At 40.2% G+C, this 23,895-nt stretch overlaps 1 protein-coding gene across 1 annotated transcript; it reads left to right on the top strand.

Moving 5' to 3' along the window:
* Positions 1–1,815: 1,815 nt before the first annotated feature.
* Positions 1,816–20,466, top strand: alx4a (ALX homeobox 4a). Its single transcript, XM_078257413.1, has 4 exons — positions 1,816–2,167; positions 14,351–14,667; positions 18,636–18,764; positions 20,146–20,466. Exons 1-4 carry the CDS (start codon positions 1,816–1,818, stop codon positions 20,464–20,466), a joined length of 1,119 nt encoding a protein of 372 aa, XP_078113539.1.
* The last annotated feature ends 3,429 nt before the right edge of the window (positions 20,467–23,895 follow it).

The following is a 23,895-nucleotide window of genomic DNA, read 5'->3' as shown; positions in this document are numbered from 1 at the left end:
CATGGGTTTAAATGTCATGATACCCCAGATTACATGTAAACCCCTTTAGTAATTGTCAAATGTTTGGTCTAACACAATCATATCTTATAGAAATATCAAAAATATAACTGGACTTCAGGGAAACTGCATTATTAGGAAATGATTCACTTGAAACTAATATGGCTTTGAGGGAGAGGTAAACACAAATAAACAGGAGTGTGTTTCTTTATGTGAATAATTGTATGGCATCCTTAACAGGGCTTGTCTTATGCTGAATGTCTTCCTTCATTTTACTGACAAGACACTGCTTTCAGAAACGAACAAAAAACAGGTTAATATTGAATAAAATTGCACTGTATTCTCTACTCTAACTCTATTGAAAATAAATTATTTTTTAAGCATATTTATTATTTTAAGGACTTATTTAAAGGGAATGACAAATAATTAAGGAAGGATTAAATACAGAAAGTGGGATTTTCGTACACGTGGAAATTGCAAAAACAAAAGCACGCAGGAAATACATTGACGGCAAATTTAAAGTAGCCTAATTGCAGTGACTGCAACATAAACGATACGAAAATACAGGGCCTATAGCCTACTATCGGCCAGTTATTAACCAGTCTATGCGGAGTGACCTGCTGTCAGGACATTACGTTGATTTTTCGTTACAGGGAGCTTAACTTTGCCAGTCTGCACGATGTTTGGGCTCGACAAGACTTACTGGCCTTTCTTCATTGGCTGCACATACGAAAACAGGATTTCCTGTTTACTTCTTAACGGAAATAATAAAAAATATTTATAAAAAAAAGAAAGAAAACAGGATTTCCAAATCACTACCTAAAGACAATAGACGCAGTAAAATAATATCTATAATCTCATCTCACAAAGATTGTATAAGCAAATTTTACTTTATAATTTAACGAAGTCTCAAATAATTTAAATCAGGTGATCTGTGGAATAAGCGTGGACGCCAATAAACATACTCTTGTTGTGACATTTTTGATTTACTACTAATAGTCTATAATTTGAGTCCACCTTTATTTGGGTTTATCATACATGATATGTGTTACCCTTAAAGTCAGTGGTTCTTCAAGTTTAAATATTTTTAGTTCTAAATGTTTTCATACAAATATGGCTGAAATAAATAATGAGGATGCAAGTGACACTGCCATTCGTTCCAAGTGATAAATAGGACATTAAAAAGCTCTTCTAAACTAAATCCCAGTCGCATCCAGAAGCCACAGAGTTGGCTGAAGGAACACAATCGGCTGAGTATGGATGATTTGCCCTTGATGAACCATTGCGAATGAAGCGTGAAATTGTGCCCTCTCCGCCCCAGTGCCATCACTCATAGGCTATATTCATATCCAAATTGCATTAATGTCATGTGTTAAGCCCCCCGCCCCTATTTTGCAATTTTTTTCTTTCTTTTTTTCAGCTAATAAACGACCTAACTCGCTCATGTCATCAGTATAATCACTTGGGAGAGGTCTTGAAGCCAGGAGATCTGGGTCCCATCCTCTGAGGAAAGACGGGTTTGTGTAACTCTGCTCAAACCTGAGGGGGAGTTTGGGGTGTTTGGTCAACGACAGTGGTTCCTGGAAAAGATCTGAATCGTTTTATAACCAAACCCAGCTGCGGTCTGGTGTGCGCTGCAGTATCTGCGTGCTTGTGTGTGTGTTCATCTGTATGAGGTAGAGGAAGAGGAGGGGGTGTCTGCGCTTCCCTTTCCAAAGAGAGAGAGAGAGAGAGAGAGAGAGAGAGAGAGAGAGAGAGAGAGAGAGAGAGAGAGAGAGAAAAGTTTGTTCTTTTTCTACCCTTCACTGTTTTTTAGGCATGAACGCCGAGACCTGCGTTTCACACAGCGATATGACATCCATGGATTCATATTATAGCCCCTCTGCAGCGCAAGTTAGGGATCACCAGACGGACCACTTTAGGACATTCCCAGCCGCTGACACCAAATACAGCCCCACTGCCTTCCTGCCCAACAAAGGTCAGGCTTACGGAGAAAAGTCCCGGAGCCCCTTCCAGCAGGAGTGCCAGTCATTGGATGCCGCCGCAGCTGGGCAAGGCACTTTCAGCAAATACCACCTCTTCATGCAGAGGTCTTTTTGCAAAACACCCACCGAGGAGGGCAAACTGCACCAGGAGAGCGGACACAACGGAGCGCTCATCCCCTGCTATGGTGAGTGGAAAAAAAACAAAAACAAATTTTAGGATGACTAAGTTACAGGCGTCCACTTGGCAAGGTGAGGCGTCCCAAGACAAAACACGAGCCCAGCATTACATTTGTAAAGCTGTTTTCATCATGAAGGCGAGGATTTGTCACGAAAATATGCAGCAGACATGTTTTATAACAGCTAAAGTCACTTAAATCGTGTAATGTCTTTAGTGTTTTCTCCCTGCAGTTTTGTGTCTGATAATTGCCTGTAGGCTACCTGTGCAGCTCATTTTAACGTCATCAGCAGCGTCATCGCTCATCGTTGCTCCAATTGTTCCCACACAACTCGCAGATATAGCGTTAAGTTGGTTGGAAGTTTCGATCGCAATTAATGGCACATGATGCGTAAACTGGCCATCATGGCTGTGATTTAGCGAGAGTCGTGCCGTGTTTGATCGTAAATTGTCTCTTTACTGTTTAACTGATACAATCACACATACATAAGCTACTACTTCGACGGTTTTTTTTATTTTTTTTAAATCCTCTGTTTTGTTTTCTTCTTCGTGTCTAAAAGATGGGAGACCTAGGCCACTTCGTGCGTAAACCGCATCTCTCCAGCAGCAGCAGCTCACCGCACAGCTCTCAGCTCGTAACGACACGGCTCAGCAGTTATGTGCGTAACACAGTTAAGAAGAGGCATAATCTTCCCGACTATCAAATTGTCCCTTTGACCATCAAAATTAAATTAGGGCGCATTTAATGCGATAATCTGCATTACAATCCTTAATAGTGGAGCTGAGTCGGACAATTGAATTAACAGATTTTCAGATGGCACAAATAGTGAGCTCCAAACTGGTAATATTTTCATTGCATTGCTCTGCCTGATTGGCTCCAATTAGATGCAATTGCGTGGGGACGCTACTGTAATTGGTGAATGATGAGGGTGTAAATAAAACTTTGAACCTCGTTAGGCAGGCGGCCACTATGAAACGGCATAAATTCGTGTTTTTTACCCACCACAAAAACCTTTTCCCCCTAATCAGACACACACACGCACACACACGATAAACTATAATAATAAAAAGTGCAACATCGAGATGTGTTATATAAAAAGAGGCGTCAAATGCTTTTGGTAAAATAAAACGTAGACAAAGTGAATTAAACTGGTTTGCCCTCAACTACATCCCTGCCTGCTCACAAGGAATAAACACACACACACACACACACACACACACACACACACACACACAAATGAAGACTAATATTTGATATCACGACAGTATAAGTGGACGGTATTTGAATCCAAATGTAGCCTAAGTGTTGAGCGTTGGCCCACAACTTGAAAAGAATAAAGCGACAGAAATCAGGAGACAAACAAACAAACAAAAAGCTCAAGCTGCTGTGTGTAAATGCTAAAGAGGAACAAGCATCAGCATGTCTATGGTTTATTTTGGAGAAAAGATCAAACACTGGCACCTTTTTTTTATTGAATTCTGCAAAACAAAAAAGCATGTATGCATCTATAGGTCACATTTAGTTTTACGCTGAGTTGAAAACAGACGGTTTTAGTTTTACTTTTGAGGTTATGACAATAGAAACATTATGGTCTTGAATAAAGACACAAAGCTTGAGGACTCTCTCTCTCTCTCTCTCTCTCTTTGCCCTTCTTACACTCTCCCTCTCTTTCTCACTTTGGATATATAAAGTGTATAAAATGTGTTCTGGATCATCTGAAAATAATCCACTGAGAAGTATTGTTGTAAAGGAGTGAATCAAATGTTCAAAATATCGTCAAACCAATAATGTTGCAAAAGTGGCCTGTGTATGGAAGTTCAAAACCCCATTTTATAACTAGATAAAACTGGTAGCTGTAAAAACAGCGAGCTGTGATTGCAATACTAATAATGATAATAATAATAATGGAAGGCCAACATCTTTTACTTGTCGCTTTTACGCATGAAGCCATCACTGCTTTTTCTTTGATTTACTCGAGCTGCCTGTCCATCTGTATTACACTGAAATGGTTAGGGGAAGTAGTTTAAGGATGTTTTGACAGTTTCTGGAAATCAGCCTGCAGAAAAAAGCCTTTATAGCTCCAAAATGTCAAGAACGGAGATCAGTCTTTTCAAAAGCTCAGCCTTTTTTTTTTTATAATGGCTGTTAAGTTTTTATTACCTATTAACCTTGACATAGATCCGGTAAATTGAGACGAAATAAAAATGTTATATTACGTTGTAAATAAACCGCAGTTATTGCGAGTAAACGGCTATTTTAGTCCAAACCATGAAGAAAGACAGCAAGCAAACGAATACATTTTAAATATCAAAAATACAATCTCCTTTCAATTTTTAGTATTTTTAGGTTTTATTTTAAATTATTATTTTACGCTCAACCTGGAGATGGCCTATTAGATCGTGTTTGCAGCCGATGCGCATGAAGGGGTGAGTTCATTTCATTTATCGACTTTTTTTTAAATTTTGTTTAGAATTTTTTTTCCCATGAGGGGTTGGACTTTGAGAGTGAAATATGTCAGTACAGATTGTCAGGTTTCTCTCGCAAACCAGTTCTTTTAACAACACGGAGACTTAAATATAATGACCGGATTCACAGCGAAGGAAGCAGGAAAAAACATCCCGGCGCTTATAGACAAGAAGAGCTCTGGCATTATTGCGACTCAGATGTCTAACTTCTCTGTTTGCCTTTATTTCCCATGCTCACGGTGACTCGGCCCTCAGAAAGGAACCTAATTTAATTCCTCAGACTTAGAACAGGACAGTTTTTATATTGGTAGAATATATATTTTTGCCACATTATCATATGCATACTTTTTAACATGCAAATTATATATTATGATATATTATTATGATCGAAATTTGTTCCCACTGGTGTCTGTTTTCCGTGTGAATATCACAGACTGAAGATTATAGTTAACACATCTTTTTACTGACTTCTACAACACTAACTGGACATAAATTGAAAGCAGCAGTAAAATATGCTGAACGTACCAGCAGAGGATGAGAAAAATGATAAATGATTCCTGATGTGTTTATTGGAAAAATACTGGTCTATTTTACTCCTCGAGTCATTGCTTTACTCAAACCTGTATTTTACACAAAGGCAGGGGTAGTTTCAAGTTGTCAGAGAATGACTTTGTTGTTATAATTTGTGGCTTGATCTGTTTAGTCAAAGGTGATGTGACCGTTCTCAGGGCTGTCTGAAGCTGTAACTGAGACATTTTTGGCCGATGGAAAACTGTCTAATAAAAATGTACATACATTAGAGTCCCTACCAACACAGTTATGTTGTTTCTACTCAACACATTGCCAATCATGTGTTCATCATTGTTACATGAAATCAACGAAGCTGCTCTTGGAGCATGGACAGGCTGAGAGCTGACAGCATCATAATAGATGCATAATAGATGCATAATAGATATATATATATTTTACTACTGTAAATTTGTTTTTAATATATATGTTGTCTGTATATGTTGTTTGTATATCTGGAGTTTGTAACATATAATAATTTCCCCCTGGGATTATTAAAGTATTTCTGATTCTGATTATGATCATGAAACTAAAAGAAAATGTGTGAGAAGTGGCGGACAATAGTGTGATTTAAAAAATACTGTTTGTAGGCTGCCTTACAACAACAATAGAGGTACACGCCAAAAGTAGCAAAAATAGGCAGCTATTAAAATGACAAAATAAAAAATAAATTAAAAAAATAAGCTGTGGCGGCAGAAGTGTTTTGACCCTATCATTTTAAAAGTAAAAGTAGGCATTATGCAGAGTATTAGGCCTACTACATATGATATTGGCATTAGCAGCATTTTAATGTTAAAATAATACTGGGTAGTTTATAGCACTTAAACATATTTTCTAAGATGATCATATCTTTTGCATGTAAAATCTTAATCTGCAAAGTCACTAGTAAATACAGCAGTCAAATAAATGCAGAAAAGTAGAAAGTACAATATTTCTCTCTAAAACAGGGATCTTAAACAGGGGGGCCGGGACCCCTAGGGGGTCCTCAGAGTCAATGCAGGGGGGCCTCCAAATTATTGTTAAAAAATTAAAGTCTTAACATGAATCCCAAATATTATTAGCAAATATAAATCCCAACTGCTAAATGGCCTATAGTCAATGTAGTCACTAAGGTAACCACCCACAGACAGTGTTCATCCTAAGGATTCACTGTGACTCATGTATGTATTAAAACATGATTTAAAAAACCACGCCAACAATTATTAAGCTATTTGAATAGCTTAGTATTCTATGCACTAAAAAGGTATGTGTAAAGGCTTTAGGCCGCCCTACATGTTATTGTAGGCCCAGTTTATTTTGCAACTTAATTTTATACAATATATGTAGTAGGGGATCCCTGCTGTCTCTCTTTCAGTTGAGGGGTCCTTGGCTTAAAACACGTTGAAGACCCCTGCTCTAAAATGTAGATTCAAGTGTAATGGAAATACTCAAGTTAAAGTAAATGGGTCAAAAGTATACTTAAGTTAAAGACATAACTTAAGTAGCTATACTGGCCACAAAACAATGTACATTTTACTGTAGCAATATATAAATTGTCAAACTGGACTTCTTGATTGAAAGAATAGGGCCGTGAGGATGATTCAATCAGTCACTTCATAGTCTTAAAGCAGCCACCTACATGTCTTTGTGATCCTCCAGAGACAACACACTTCCTCTTTTGATGTGTCCGTGTCTTCCCTCAGTGTCTGAGGGCACTGACCTTTAACTCGGGTTTCCTGCCCTCGTCTGTTTGGAGAGCAGGACGAGTTCCCCTGAACGTACACAGCAGAGAAAATCCATTCGAAACCCCCTATTTAAAACTCTCTGGTGTCAAAGTCGTGCACTTCACAACATTTGGAGTCCAGTTTAACATAGTAAACATTTAACCACACCAATAAGACAGGATGTTGCTTTGTTGTTGCATGGGTGTTGAATTGTAGGCCTAATTATGGTAGGATCGTGCCATTCATCACTATTTTGTCTTTTACAGCCAATGATTATGCAGGGTAACGACATCTTTGCACCAATAACACACTGCTGGTGTAATTTGAAGACATTAAAGGCTGCAGTTTATTCTGGCTTAAACCATAATTTATTTTATTGAGGCAAACTGCTGCCCTGCAAGTGTAAACATTTCATGACAGTTGTCTCCAGTAGGACCAACATTCAGGTGTGATTGCAACAGCTTGTGAGATTTTGTCATTACGGTCTCGTGCCTTTTTGTTTCCTCACCATCTTTAACCCAGCACGAACCATTTCAGCCTCTCGTAATGGCCGTCTGCGTAGATTGGTTCGAGCAGGGAGTAATGGGAACCAGCCATGCAACCCAGACAACTGAGGCACACTTCAGCAAGTCAATGACATGAGTGGAGGTGACAAGAACTCAGGATCATTTTACCATTTAGCTTAAAGTTTGGCAGGGCAATTTACATTAGGCTCAGTTTGCATGGCCGAGTAAGAGCAGCAGGGCAAAAAGGCTCATGCAGTCCAGGACTTCCTTTGGTCTCTTTGTCACCGCTTCATGTAAAATGAACACTGATACACAACCAACCGTGGAGGACTGCATCACATCAGAGATTCTGTTTTTTTTTAACCTGTTATGTGTGTTCGTTATAGTAAGGTGACTTTTTTTTACTGCGCTCACTTGCCTTTAAAATTCTATATTATATAGGCTGAATCATTTTTTGTATAGTCTCAACAGTAATTGCCAACCTTTTTGAGGTGATACCTTATAGGTTTTCAAGGTAAAAACTTGTATAAAGATAAGCCTACTGCCTAATTTCAGTTTTTTGAGAAAAAAAGGCTTTAATATTAAAGGTAACTCTTAGGTTTTTTTTTGAAAAGTTAAATATTAACTAGCTTGACCACATAAATCAGGATTTCAACTACAACATTTGGATTTAAGGATTTTCTTTAACAGCAGCAATTTTGGCTTTCTTACTTTAATTATTTTGTAGAATATTTATTATGTGATACTGACAGCACCTGCTGTTTTTAATATGCAGTTTAATTGCTCTGGTAGGCCTATGAAATATACTTTAATATGGTATATATAGCCAGTACTGTCTCAATATAACTTTACAAATCTACTGTATTTCCACGGTTGACAAATGATCATTTAATATGATTTTGTTGGTGACTGAACAGTTGTACTTCTGCCGTTAACATAACTATAATTTCTTATCCATACCTATGAACCTAACACAATGAGTTGTGATTCCAGTATTGTTGCAGGGCACACTGTAAGGATTGATGTCTTGTGGGATTTTTGGAAGTTGAATCCTTGGTATAGGAAAAAGTGAGCGTGTAAATTGTTAAGTGAGTTTCCCAGCAAAGTATTTTTTCATTTTATGTGCGTCCACACAAAAATGTACTCTAGCGCGTTTTTGCCACTCGGATGGAATGTTCTCTTTCGATCAGACAACAAAAACATAAGATGAAGAAAATTCTGTTTTGCTCCAAAGTCTGAGAGAAACATTTGGAAGGGAGCAGTCGAGAGGGAGACACAGAGGGGGAGAAGGCGAGGAAGACAAAGAGTGCATAAGAGGTGATTTATCAGTCTTAGGCTTTATGGATGTTTTTCTTTCACAGTTTGTAAATTTTGCACAGCCTGCTGAGATGGAACACCACTCTACTCAGTCAGCAGAGTTGAATTTCAAAATGATAGCTACCTATCACAGAAGAAAACCTTTTGTGAAGTAAAAAAACAAAAAAGTAATTTGCTGATGCTTGAGGTTCTGTCTGTGAGTCGACTGTTTCCAAATCACAGCAGTAGCGTCTGAGGCCGACATGTGTGTGTGTGTGTGTGTGTGTGTGTGTGTGTGTGTGTGTGTGTGTGTGTGTGTGTGTGTGTGTGTGTGTGTGTGTGTGTGTGTGTGTGTGTGTTTGTGTGTGTGTGTGTGTGTGTGTATATGTATATATATATATTGAAAAAAATGTTTTGATGAATGCATCTGACACCACAGCAAGCAAGTATAGTGCTAAGCTATTCATAGTCGTGTTATTTGTACTTCCAAAAGAGACAAGGTTGAATTTCAAGAACAGAGTCAAAGAAACTTTGACTGCATCTTCAGCAATTTTAAGATCCTTTACCTTAAGATGCTATAGTAGCTATTTTATACTAACAATGTCCATTCATCCATCCATCGTTATCCGCTTATCAAGGGTTGGGTCGCGGGGGCAGCAGCTCCAGCAGGGGACCCCAAACTTTCCTTTCCCAAGCCACATTAGCTGTGCAGCCCACAACATTACTGATTTGGTTTACTCTCCCCAGGGGAGTAGCACAACATTTTGGACCCTGTATTCTCTATGGGCCCATCGCCGCATCATGGCTATTATTTCTAGTATATTTGTGGGCCCTGTATACTCAGTCCCTGCCCATGCTCTCACTGCTCTCATAGTGTTGCTTTCTACCTGCTCATCACCAAACAGCAGACAGACACAGTTAGCGTCTATAACTAGTGAACATTGTGGAACATTTAGCATCTAAAGAGCCAGATATTTTCCTCAGGAGTTGGTGGAGACCAAAAGCAGAGCTAAAAGAGAGTGAATATTGGACTTACATCATCAGGTGGCCAGAAACACGACTCGTGAATGATAATGCTGCTCTGTAACTGCTGGATGTGTAAATAAGCAGCTGTTTGCTATCAAATTCGCCATATCAACGAAAATAGTGATATGTCGGTGTTGTGTTTGCAACTTGGTTCCGCTGCCCCCAAGTGGCTAAAACAATCACTTATTGCAGGTTTAATTATAAGTAGCAATGCTACAATATACAAGTTATCTTTCTTAGCTTACTTAAGTAAGTAAAAAAGTATTATCAGCAAATGTACTTAAAGTATCAAAAGTAAGAGCACTATTTACCATATGCAACAGAATGGGCTGTGTCAGTGTTATAACATTATACATCATTCTATTGGATTATTTCTAAAGATGCATTGTGTAAGCAGCATTTTAATGTTGTAGCAGATTATAATTAAGATACATTTAACTAATTTATATAGGCTAATTTAATCTAAACCAAAGAATTCTTAAGTCTGAATTAACTAATCCTAGCATCTACAGCTGTCAGATAAACATAGAGAAGTAAAAAAGTACAATATTTCTATCTGGAATGTTGTGGAGTAAAAAAATTAAAGTAGCTTAAAATTCAAACAATCAAGAAGTAGAAGTACCTTAAAATTGTGCAGTACAGTACTTGATTTAATGTACTTAGTTAAATTCCAACACTGATCTTCAGTTGGCTTGTCATTTGTGATGAGTCTCTTTGTGTAGTCATAAAATAACTTGATCGATTTTATGTATTTTTGCCTTGGCTTGATTGTCCAGCATCAGGCGTCAGTGTTTCAGCCAGCCTCTGTCTTTGCAGCCAAGCAAGATTTAAGAGTTATCCGCTGTTCAAATCTTCATGTTAAATCCCAATCCATATCTTAAGTCAGTAAAACAAACCCCAGAAACGCGCACAAATAAATACTTTGCTCACACATATCCTGTCCTCTGTTCTCTGCACTTATTTAGACAAACTGCACTTTCTTTTCCCTTGTCCATCTCTTTTCTCTCTGCCGTTTACGTTTCCCTCTGTTTCAGGCATTTCTTTCTTCAGTTTAAGCAACATGTTGTTAATCTCTCCCAGTCGCCGTGTGGTGTGTAATTTATAGTGTTTCCTCTTAACACCGCGAGCTGACCCCAGTCATCCCAGTCAATAAAGAGGCAGTGAAGGTGCCCTGTCGCTTTACAGCCAGTTAAATTACACTTTGATGTTGCCCCCTTATTTTCAACTGTGAATAATAGCTTTCTGACCCACAAGAACGTCATTTTGGCACTGATGTCCACACAGGAAGTGCCACACAATGTTAAAAAGTATTAAATCAATACTTAGTTTTAATGTGATATCAATGCCAACAGTGACATACTATGTTGTGTTACAACTAAACTGTGGTGTATGTGTATGTGGAAATTTAGACCTATATACAAACTCCTGTGTTGTTCTGTAGTCAGGTGGAAATATTCACATGAGCTAAATTACTGCTCATTTTGTTCTGAAGCACTTTCTATGTATTTCATTTCTGCAGAACTTTCTGTGCCCACCACACAGAGCTGCAGACTCTGCTCTCTTCACTGTGACACAGTAATTCGAACAGTTGCTGCCTGTTGGATCCACTGCAGTGAAAATAGAACATTCTGTGGTTGCAACTCCAAACATTTTGCATGGCATATTCATCTAAAAAGAAAAAAAAGAAGCCATTTTGGTTGGTCTGCTGTATTATTGTTAAGACATAATATGTGTTAAAGACAGTACATGCAGAAGTGCAGGTGTAAGGTGTATGTTTTGATGCATTTTATGTTTTTCATAGTCACTCCTTTTACAAAGATTATATCCTGACAGGCATTGTTTGCAATAAGACTTTCCTATGTTCTTCATACATATGGTGTTCCTTGCAGGAGGGCCCACTGCTGTTCACCTTGGGCACTGTTGGAGAGCCTCAAAGCTACAGCAGATCGTATGGATAACAAGCAGGAGATTGTCACAATATCCCGCTCCTGCCAAAAAAACATCAGTGACATGCGATATAAACAATGGCCTTTGATCAGCGAGAGGCCTCATGATCTCAAACAGCCTGACAGCTCTTGCCTTGTGGGGAATGTGGGTGCCAGCCACGGAAATATGATGAAATAACTAGAGAGTATTTATGCTGGGATAAAACACATTTGCTCCCCTTAAAGCCTAACAGGATGTGTTAGTCATGGACAGCGAGGCAATGTTGCAGGCGTTAGAACCCCAGCGACCAAAACAGGGCTCCTCAGCCTATTTGGCAATAGGCTTCTGCATGCTCAGCTCACCTCAGCGAGGCTTCAGCTGGAGTGAAGTAAAACATGGGCTGTGTGCCATTACTAGGCAAAGCCGAAATGTGTTTGTAGCATTGCATATCGAAAACTATCAATTGCGTTCTAAAATTTGTAGTCTACTTCTTGATCTATTTATTGTACAGTGTTGCCTCGGAAAAGAAAATAGGGTTTAAAAAAAAATATATATATATATATTTATATAGATTGTATATATATGTATATGTAATATTGCATTATATATATATATATATATATATATATTTATCACACACACACACACACACACACACACACACACACACACGTTACATTGTGCAAAACAAAAGTTGAAGCCTACATACCTGAATAAAAACGTCAGTACAGCAAAACGCTGGGTCTCTGCATGCACACCTTAAAAGGGTCAAAGGGCAAAGCTCCCCAAAAGGTATATACAGAGATGATAAATTGATGTTTGGTACATGCAAACCACGGATCAAACCATATTCTAATGGAGAAATCCGACAACCTTCTGACCTTTTCAAACATCCTTGTGTCTACATCTTGGTACTATAATTCATCATTTATCCTATTAAGACATTCACAAAAAGACGCCCTTGAAAAATAACCTAATATAACTTTTGTGCATGTGTCTTTGCGAAAGCTTGGAGGGAGTGTCTATGACAAGATATCCATTCACCTCACCTTGCAGCACATTGCCCAACATGGTTCTGTGTGTGTGTGTGTGTGTGTGTGTGTGTGTGTGTGTGTGTGTGGTCTTCTGTGCTGACTGAACGCTAATAATTGCACTCAGAGCTCACATGAACGCACACACCTCCTGGTTCTAACCTGACAAATGTTTGGATGGGCAGATGAGCAGAGACGTCCTCAATCCTGAAAATAGCTTCACCCCAGATGGTATCGAAGGAGCAGAAATGTTGCAGAGCTGTAAGTCGCCACTAGACTGAGCCAGAGAGAGAGAGAAAGGGGCTCGCGGGCCTCATTAAGCAGCCCAAAACAAAACACTTTCAGCCATTACATCCTCCTCGATTAGTCTAGTGATGTGTGTATGAACTGGATAGTTCAGCAGCAGGGCGAAAAGAGCCGCCAGCTTCAACAAGAACACTGGCAGAGACACGGCTGTGGAAATGTATGATCAGAGAGCTGCCTGAGGTTTTACACTTAAAGCTGCAGTCGTGAAGAAAGCATGAGTACAAAGATGGGGCTTTCTCTTTAATTGCGTGGCTAGAAATGACTCCAAACGGCAAAACAGCAAATTAATTGATAAGTCAGACTTGCTTTCAGGTGTGTGTTGTGTGTGTGTGTGCGTGCGTGCGTGCATGTGTGTGTGCGTGCCTGCGTGCGTGCGTGTCTTTGAGCAGAGGGTGTGGGTGGTTGGGAATGGTACGCAGTAAAAAAGCTGCAACTTTCTGTCTCAAACTTCTGTCAGTTCAGTCTCAAATTTTGGGACAGGGTGTCTGTTCCCCAGCACATCACAGAATGATCTACGAACTACAACTGGATCCCGTAAGCAGCCAGTTATCCAGGCCATCCATTACACAGGCAGATATAGACAAACAAATAAATCAACACCGTGCGCCAACAGATTTCACAACTGTCACAGAATTTCCTCACAAAGAGCGAGAAATTCCTTTGTTCCACCCTCAGACCCCATGAATTACTACAGCAATCCCACAAATAAATCACGAGTTATAAATACTGTATACTTCCAGAGACATGCGACTGAATAATACATAGAATGGAGGCTCAATAAAAAGTGTTTAAATCTGTTTGCTTTCTGAAGGTACTAACAAAAATTAGCAATGTTTGTCCTATGTGGCGATTAAAAAAATATATCTAATTTGTGAGAAAAAGGTGAAAAGACCATAGTGTAAATATAATATTCCAATAGCAGTCACTTATACATTTTATGAATTAAAAGCAGCTGTATTTTCGAGGTGTGCTAAAACACCATTTTCAAGAAGTTTTTTAGCAACAAAATGTTGCATTATGGATAGAAAGTATTGCAAAAAGCCAGTTTCAATATTGTGAGTGAGGCATCAAAACTAGGCAGTTGTGGATCTTTGAAGTCTCAATATTAACAGCTTTCCTTGCGTACTTTATTGTTTTATTCATCTGAAGAATCTGCACACATGGCTCGGATCAGTTGACGTTGCATTGCAGCCTAAATCTTGAAGAATAGCAGCAGAACATAACATGTTCATCTTTATTTTCACGTTCATCTTTAGTTAAAGGGTAACACATTCACAAACATCTGTTTTGACTCTATTCTTTCAATCCAAATAAAATTATGAAAAAAACTCTTTTAACAGTTTCCCATCTCGTCCTGTCTCTGCAGTTAAAGACGGTTCAGGTCTGACAGATTCTGACTTGGCCCAGGACACCGACCCCGGCATGGATACCAACTACCTGTCTGTGAAGGATCAGGGTGTGAAGGCAGCCTCTGATAGGCCACCAGGCACAGACTTGTCAAGCCCTCTGGATAAGGGTGATGGCGGCGAAAGTAACAAGGGCAAGAAAAGGCGCAACCGCACGACCTTTACAAGCTACCAGCTGGAAGAGCTGGAGAAGGTTTTCCAGAAGACGCACTATCCTGATGTTTACGCCCGGGAGCAGCTGGCACTGAGGACTGACCTGACTGAAGCCCGTGTGCAGGTAATACAAGCACTCAACAACTGTGTTTTGGGGAATCTCATATGCAGCTATATATGTAAAAACATAAATAAAAAAACACTGACAAAAACACAAACCAACAAACATATGAGATTTCTAATAAAAGTTACATTCACATGAACATGCCTGTCTTCCTATCAATAAGTTAAAAAAAAGAGCTATTTGTCACAGCAGAACAGAGGATGTTTTAACAACACAGCCTCATGAATCCTTCAACATCTGCAGCTCTGTAGAGATAACGTCACTCACAGAACAACACAAGAGATTTATCTGGTAATGTGGGAGTCGAGGGAAGAGAGAGTGGGGGATTGGGAGCTAACAGAGGCCAGGGGGCCCATGGGGCTGAGGTTGGAGCTGCCTGGGCCTCATATGTGCAGTTAAGGAGAGCAGACTTTCATCAGCATACGAGGAGATTTGTTTGACTGTGCTGTGTGTCGATGGGTACGCCTGAGTGGCCTTTTTCTTTGTACCTCAGCTGTTTTGGTTTCTTGAATTTGTGAAGTTCAGTTCTGCTGGTATTAGTCAAGCCTGAGGCGTACAGCACCTCTCTGACTGAAACCCTTCTAGTGACCTTCTGGCCTGATTTACATACAATCCTGTGGTGACTGCTGTAATGCATTCCAACACTGCTGAACAGAGAAAGAGACCTGGAAAGGTGTATGCGTGTGTTTAGTGTGCAAGTACATATGCACCACCACGGACTACCAAAGCCCCTGGATTTTCTGTGTTTTTCTTTCATTAAGATCCTGTTCAGACAGGAATGTGTCCCCACTGTGGTGTCCAGGGTAGGTGTGAAACCCTTCCCATGAGCTTTGAGCAAGTTAGTGATGGATATTTCAAGTCATATCTGAATTTTGACACATTCCAGTCTATGCTCAAACTAATGCAAAGATGTGGCCGGGTTGGCTCATTGGGTAGAGCAGGCACACATATATTTAGAGGTTTATGCCTCGACGCAGAGGTCCAGGGTTCGAGTCCAACCTGTGAAGATTTCCTGCATGTCTTCCCCCTCTCTCTCCCCTTTCTCACCTGTCTTGTCCACTAAAGGCGGAAAAGCCCAAAAAAATAATCTTAAAAAAAATAATGCAACGATACAATATTTTGACTACATTTTTGTTGTGTGCCAGTGCCATACATGGGATGAAATAAGAGATATATCGATTGAAAGCCATCTTTTACATGATAAGTTGGAACAGTGACCAGAAAAGCTTTGCAGTGAAACACAGAAAGTCTGTGCAGCCGCAGGGTTATAACTCAACCCTAAGGCTCTGAAGGTATGCCGCTCTGCTCTGCTGCTCATACTATCACAGACCTGCCTGCTTCAGATGGATGCAGCTTTACAGCCCTCGGCTCTCCCAGCGGCCCTCTTAAACACTCAAGTTAAAAAAAGATAAAAGACACGAGATGCCTAGTCAGTCAAACAACAGGGCTCTGTACTCTATTCAAGTCATTCACATGCAAAAGGGCTCACAGCTCATGAATTCTGGGTCTGGAGTGAAAGAAATGTTCAGAAGTTTGCCAGTATAATTCTCAAGGAGGGAGATATTATTCCTCATTGTCTGATGGTGCTCACGAAAAAAATCAATGGACGTTCAGTTGAAAAACATTAGGGTCTGGACTTGTTTGCTTTTTCAGTCTCTGGGTTTCAAAGGGAGAAAGTAAGTTCAGATCAGAGTCATATGCACTACAGATACATGGGAAGGTCAGGGGTCAAGGGTCGGGGTTTCAACAACATCACATTTCTCAGATTTGCCATTCTGTTAGCCCAGAGAGCTGAGATAGCATCTGACATGTGGAGTTCACCGGGCAAACACAGGTGTCCATATGAGTTTATAGATCCAAACAGTTAACGGAAGATGAAACGGCAGGAATCAAAACCAATTAGGAAGGAGATGATTGTTTCTTCAAATAGGGAGTCAGTCCAACACATATGCTAGGAGTCAATAAGAAGAAGAGTGAGGTATCCTGACAAAGACCATTTTCAAAAAACCAACTGAAAAAATGCTTTGATATACTACTATTCTACTTTAAGTCAGGTTCCCAAAAACCATTTGTCAGATTTAGGAATTAAATTAGTCGATTAATTGATCAATCAACGAACAGGCTAGAAATCGGCTACTATTTTGATAATCAATTAATCATTTAAGTCATTTTACAAGCAAGAATGCCAAATAGTCCCTTAGCTTCTTAATTGTGAGGATTTGATGCTTTTATTTGTGATACTAAACAGAAAATGTTACCATTTTAATCTGTTAGTTGAACAAAACAAGCAATACGAAGACGTAACTTGACCTTTCGGAAATTGTCATGGCCATGGGTTGATACAATTAATCAATTAATCAAAAAAAGAATCGTCAATTTAATCAGTAATTAAAACAATTGTTAGTTTCAGCCCTAGGCAGATTGGCATTGCACCATATATATCTGCTTGTATCACTCCACTTGTGTCCTGCACTTACCTTTAACTGACATGGGAAATAAGAAATTATGTGGTAGAGGATTCTGGGGAAAATAGAACAAACTTTTCAAACATTTAATGAACAGCAACACTGGTCAGAGGTGTTTCCATGATATTATTAGTGCTTTGGGGGTGTTGGAAAACCGAAGCCAGGCTCAGCCTTGGATTTCTTTTTACTTTGGTATGGAAGCTGACATGAGTGACAGCAGAGGCGGGTTATCAATCCTCTGAGCCGGTCTCTCACTTCAAAGTGTTTTCAGCCCCATACAGCTCTCCTGCTGGGGCCAGTTTGGCATTTCTCTGCTCTTTCTCTCTGGGGCTGTAACATAAATAAAGCCTCATTGAAAGTCCACTAGCTACTTAAGCTGTCATGGTCTTTACCAATTACTGTCACAACGCAGTGTGTGCAACACAAAAATATGTTCTCCCTGTATAATAGCCAACAGACTCGGCCCAAAGCAGACAGTGAGCAGATGAGAGCTGTTAGTGACACTAGATACCGAACTAACACATTTTATTGTATAATAATCATGGAGCAACATTTATTTAGAGCATTTATTCCTGAGTGACAGTGCAGAGGAAGATGAATTTGTAAAGGAGAGAAGGATGATGTCCTCTCTGTGTGCTTCTTTAATTTAGGAGGAGACAGCATCTCTAAGCCAGGAGCTCTCGACCTCAGGAAATTAAAAAGGAAAATGCAAACAAACCCCAGTCATAATCTCATCTCACTTTTCAAGTTACCATATTGCCTCCTTAGATTTAAGAGCAAAGAGTGAATACATGAAATAAGAAAAAGCATATAAGGGATAAGTCAGACAGGAAAAGTTTTTGTTGCTAAATCTGTGCGATAATCAGTCCAGTCAGTGAGTAACAATCCTTTACATTTTGACATTTAAAGAAAAACATGTCAGGTTTAAAGCCCATCAGAGAATATTTAGATCACTTCCACACACACTGATGGTAATTCAAACTCAATAACGCTTTCAATAAACAAGTGTCAGATTTACTGTAGATGTCAAAGATGATTATAGGAAACATTAGTCATGAGAAAAAGCACCGCTCTTGTCAGACAACAAATAGGCAAAGGTGAGAGGGACGAGATTGGTTTACATTTTGTTTTAAAGTACCTCAGTGAAGTGAAGGTTGCAGCACACTTTACTTTTTCTTTACTCCTTCAGCTCAGCCTACACAGACTTAAGCTTGAGGTGCTGCAGATATCATGTTGCATATTTAGCCTTTCAGTTCTGCATGGGATCATTTTAAAGGGAAACTTAGATTTGTATCTCTAGAAAAGTATTTCTTTCAGATTTGGGGGAAACTTTCTGTTAAAGAGTGTAAGGCACTATACTCCTTCCCTTTTTTTTTAAACCTCACCTTGACCAAAGACCAAGGCTGGATACTTAAATGAAAGTACAGATCCCTTGTTCTCTTAGACAAAAAAACGCTAACGATCCTGCCAGTTTTATGACATTCAGACATTTTCTCTCTGCAGGTGTGGTTTCAGAACCGAAGAGCAAAATGGAGGAAACGGGAGCGTTTTGGTCAGATGCAGCAGGTCAGAACACATTTCTCAACAGCTTACGAGCTGCCTCTTCTGACGCGTCCTGAGAACTACGCACAGGTACAGAATGAGTACTTCAATGCAGGTTTGACATAGTTTAGCCCATTAACTCAAAATCATATATTTGGAGACAAATATAAAGTCTTCTACAGTTTTTACTTTGATTTCTGTCTTCCCAATTTCTGTCATTTCTACTCGCAGACTGGAAACTTGCCTAAGTTCATTACACAACCTTTTAATAGCCTTCAGTTATGTGTAGAAAAGCACACTATAAGCTATAAAACAAAAATTATGACATTTTGGGCACCTTATTTACTTACTGGCTGAGCGTTACTTGAGAAGATCGATGTGTGCACTCTAAATAGCAATAGTCAGCAGGCAGTTAGCTTAGCATAAAGACTGAAAACAGGGTTAGCCTGGTTCTGTCCAAAAGGAACAAAATCTGCCTACGATTACGTCTAAAGCTCACTAATTAAAGGTGCTCTAAGCGATGTTGGGTGACGTTACTTCTTGTTGACGTTCAAAGTATTTTCAAACAAAACGGAGACTCTTTAGCTCGCTTCTCCCTCCTCCTCATCCCGTCCCCTCCCTTCTGTGCTTCAGCGCACTAACCCCCCCCCAAATCCTTCTTGTCCGTTATTGGCTGAACACTGGAACGCGGTTTGTGTATGTTTGCATGGTCCAGGTTGGACCACTTTGTTTTTGTTGGCGTGTGTGGACCTTAGGCTGTCTACAGAGACCGTGTTTTTTTACACTGTGTTCAGGGGACCGGCAGCTCGCGGATAGTGAGGAGATGTTTGCTGTTATGTGACCAAACATGTTGTAGCCTAAAAAACGCGTGACATCGCTTAGAGTACCTTTAACAAGTTATACCTCGTAAAAAGTGTAAAAAAGTGTTTTTTCTGAAGTTACGCGCTGAAACTATTTTTCAGCCAGGCAGCGCAACTTCCTGAAGCCTTTGCTGGTTTCCTGACAACTGTCATTTAACTCTCACAAAGAAACCGAATAACCGTATATCCCAAAAGTTGAACTATTCCTTAACATTTCTTGTTTTCTTATCGTTTGCCTTTCGTGTTGGGTTTTCCAATAACTTATATAACTATCACTAATTTATGCAAATACTTTACGCCAGCTGTTTTTGAATGCACCAATAATGAAGGTTTTTGTTTCTGCTCATAACCGCATTAACCTCTATAACAATAATGTAACTAGGACAAAAACATTAAGGTGAGTAAATGCTCACTGGCATGGATTGTCCATCTAAAGCAAGATTCATATTTTCCTTGTGTACAGAAACCAAATAGAGGCTGGAAATCAATCATATTGTGTAGTTAATGGGCTAAACAGCTAGTACAGTGTGTCTGATAAGAAAGGAGCCAGTGGGTTTGATGCCACAGTTCTGTCACTCTTTAAAGATGTTCATTTCTTATCAATATTTCAGATTCAGAACCCCTCTTGGATCGGTGGCAGCAGCGCAGCATCTCCTGTGCCGGGCTGCGTTGTGCCCTGCGATACTGTGACCCCCTGTATGACACCTCACCCCCACTCTGCCAGCGGGATGTCTGATTTTCTGGGCATGCCGAGTCCCGGAGGTCATGTGGGACAGGCTCACATGGGCAGCCTGTTTGGAGGGCCTCATGGTATGGCTACAGGCATCAACACGTACGATCTAAACATGGACCCTGATCGCAAGTCCTCCAGTATCGCCGCTTTGCGCATGAAAGCCAAAGAGCACAGTGCAGCCATATCTTGGGCCACATGATGTGCTGATACCTGCAGGATGGGGGGACCTTGTTGATCCCTGAGATGTCTACCCAAACCAGCATGGGGTGAGGGGGCACTATAATCGAAAACTCTAAAAGGCAACAGTGACTACCTTAATAAATGTTGCAATAAAATAATTATTCAAATACAAGGACGGGCGAAGATTACTGCAAGAGAGAACAAGATTTGGCAAGATAAGTGGCGTGGCACTGCCATGTTTCTCAACCCCTCTGGTGGAAGAAAGCAACCACAGAGTGCAAGTGAGCTTTGTGGAAAACCTGGTGGGAGGGGATGTTGTACTGTATAACAGGAGTTGTATTGTAGTTCAGATGATAGGCTAAGGAAAATGTTCGGAAAATAATTTCACATACATCCATGCACTTATTTGCTAAAATACAGGAAATTGTGTTTGTACAGTGTTCAGCGTCATTGTAGTTCTCTTTTCAGGTGCTGTTTTATTCTTACCTTATTATTTAAATTGTGAGTGCTATTGTTTTGTTTTTTCTTCCTCCAGTCATTTTGTTTTTGTTTTGAAAAATAGTTCAGCAAGCATCCTTAAAAAAACTGAAATTATAATTTCGCTGTTTTATGAAATGTTCATATTATTCTAAGGCAATCTTTATCAGCATTAGCACATGCAGAAGTGTGTAACTACAGTTACACTGTATGATAGTGCTACAGAAAACTGTCTATATCCAGCATATCTGTCACATTATGAAGCTTCTCAGATTCAATGCAAACATTTCAGTTATTAAAAAAATGTGGAAGTGGCTCCAGCCTTGAGCATTTAAAAGTCAAACAGATTAAATTTGGTTTGTTTTAGTGTGGTCAGGGTGAGAGATCCACCTGCCGCACTGACTCAGCCTGCTGATGGCCAGAGAAAGGAAGGGATGGAGGAGGAAGTGGTGTGTGGGAGAATGAGAGGGGCACAGCAGGCCTGCTGCTCTCAGGGCTGAAGAGCCTGAGAGCGCCAGCCTCCAAACAGAGCCAGCTCTGTTTTCAGGAGGACAGACTTCAAGTGGACATGACTGCCCTTGCATTTCCAGTCTCAGGAGTTTCAGAGAAAGAAGTGCCTACTAGTCAGTCATTCTGCCAGAAATAACACCGAAACCAGCAGCAGCCACCTTCAAACCAGAGGAGGCTGATGGAGATTACACAGAGTGTGTTGACACTTTTAAACACCGAAAGGATGTCAGTGTTTAACAGCCTTTTCTGGACTTTAACATGGCTGTGATAAATGGTCATGAAGCAGTTCTGGCATAAGCGTTATTGTATTTCTTGCTCTTTTTTGTCTTTATTTCTGTCAAATCAAAACAAAGGAAGCCATCGACCAGATTAATGCAGTTGCCTCTATCATCTTCAGTAAGATTTTGACTACAGTCAGTTGGATGTTGCACCTTAGACGACTCAGCACAGGCTTGAGTATTAAAAATCAGCTTCATCCTCCATCTTAAGACACCCTAAAGTCATATTTTATCACACAAAAAACATGCTTCTGTTCATCACACATACATCTAACATTTCTCTAAATAATGTTGGGTGGTGATATTCAATTTTAGCGAGTGAGGCAACAGAAAGAGGCAAGAGGATTTCTATGGAAATTAAGTTACAGCTGAGGTAGAAGCAAAGCCTCATCATCAACCAGGAACAGTGGGCAACTGACCCAAGGCCCCAAACTCTCAGATTCATTATCAATTGCTTTTTTGGTAATTTGATTACTTGCTAATTTGTTGTGATTTTGCATCGCTAAAGTGCAATAACAACAATTTCCTGCATTATTATTTACTGTAATCTTGTGGCCTTATCTTGTAAAGGAGCCGTGTGTCAAAATCTAGTTCTAAAATCTTTATTATTTTTTAATTTATATTGTGTTCAAATGGTGTATAATCCTAAATAAAGAATAACTGTACAACAATCTAATTGGCCAGGTAGTCTGCGAAGGTTCTTAGTCATCCAGGTCACAGGTATCCAAGGATGGGTTAAAACCAAGAGCAACTGGGCTTTGGAGGTCCTTCGAAGACGTTTCGCCTCTTATGAGACACAAATCGTCTTTGAAGCACTTTTAACAAAGTCCAGTTGCTCTTGATTTTAACCCTTCCTTGGATAACTGGGATCAGGTAGTGTTCCAGTATAGGTGTACTGGTTGGCTGCTCTTAAGTGGGATGTTTGCACTGTCCTTTAGGAGAACTTGGAGGCAACATGGGCCCGACAGATATAGTTAACCTCACAACAACAGGTTTATCTGGCCATGGTAAAAGATGTGTAGAATAGCAGAAGAATCAATGATAGTCATTGTGTCAGATAGTTTCCCAAAGTGTCAGTATGGAAAATGCAAGTGTGAAGTTTGAGCCCAACCTCATTAGTTTTTTGGCACGATATGTGAGCAGGACCCGTTTTAGTAAAACCACTAATGTGTCAGGATAAAGCACCGTAGAGAATCGCGTTCCCTGTCTCCACTCTGGTTACAGCCTTTACTCCCCGTTTACTTCTATCTCGGCTTGGAACAATATGTCTTTGTTTGTTTGTCTGTGGAAAGAAAAGAGGAGGGGGCCAGCCACAGAGGAGCACCATATCTATGAGCCTAAATCATATCCATATCCTCACATCATTCAAATATTAAAATCATAAACCTTGCTTTTCCCCTGATAACAGCCTCGTCCAGTGAAAGAAATAGATGAGGTTATGCTCCTTTGTTAGGTTTCAAGCAAACCTGATACCTTGTAGTCACCTTCAGGCCAAGCAACCATTGCTAATTCTCTAAACTGAACCACATTCAATGTCCTTCTGGGCACGTAAAATAAGTGGGGTGCAGGCTATAGACTGTCAGCATAGCAGCTCACCCAGGAATCCCCAAAATTACACGCAGTTCTACTCTCCAACCCAAAGCCAAGGTATATGCATAATCCTGACTATAGCGTACATATCTCTTAAACGGAGAGGGTCTCCTTGCAAATGTGGACATAGGGCCCCCTTTGCTCTAGCTGTGGGGTTGGATGGAGGGCGAGCCGTGAGGGTGTCTGCTGTGTTCCGGTGTTCTGGGAAAAGGACAGTGCACACAGCTGCGCTCAGGGGGTAAATGCAAAACAAACATGCCTCACACATGCTTCCCCCTCAGCTGTCATGGCTTTGCTTTCAAAGATTATCCCCCTCCTTGATACACACATACACATTGCTCTGTGCCTCTCCCTTTGCTCACTTCCACTATGTCCACTGGCTCAAAGCTGCAGCCCCTCTTTCACAGGGTCCGAGGCACAGCCGCACGTCCAACCCGGGAAGGCTTTTTAATTAACACTGAGCCATGTGGAGGCTGTGGACTGCAGTATTGTGTGTCAGGATAGACAGGGCCGTCTGTCTTCTGGTTGGTTTAATGTAGACTGTTGCTCTGCACAGTGCGCACAGACATACTGGCATTCAGTAGCTCAGGTTT

This window comes from Sander vitreus, chromosome 1 (assembly GCF_031162955.1).
Source record: "Sander vitreus isolate 19-12246 chromosome 1, sanVit1, whole genome shotgun sequence".
Taxonomy (NCBI): domain Eukaryota; kingdom Metazoa; phylum Chordata; class Actinopteri; order Perciformes; family Percidae; genus Sander; species Sander vitreus.
Note: the sequence above shows the minus strand (reverse complement) of the source record. Positions and strands in the feature narration are given on the sequence as shown.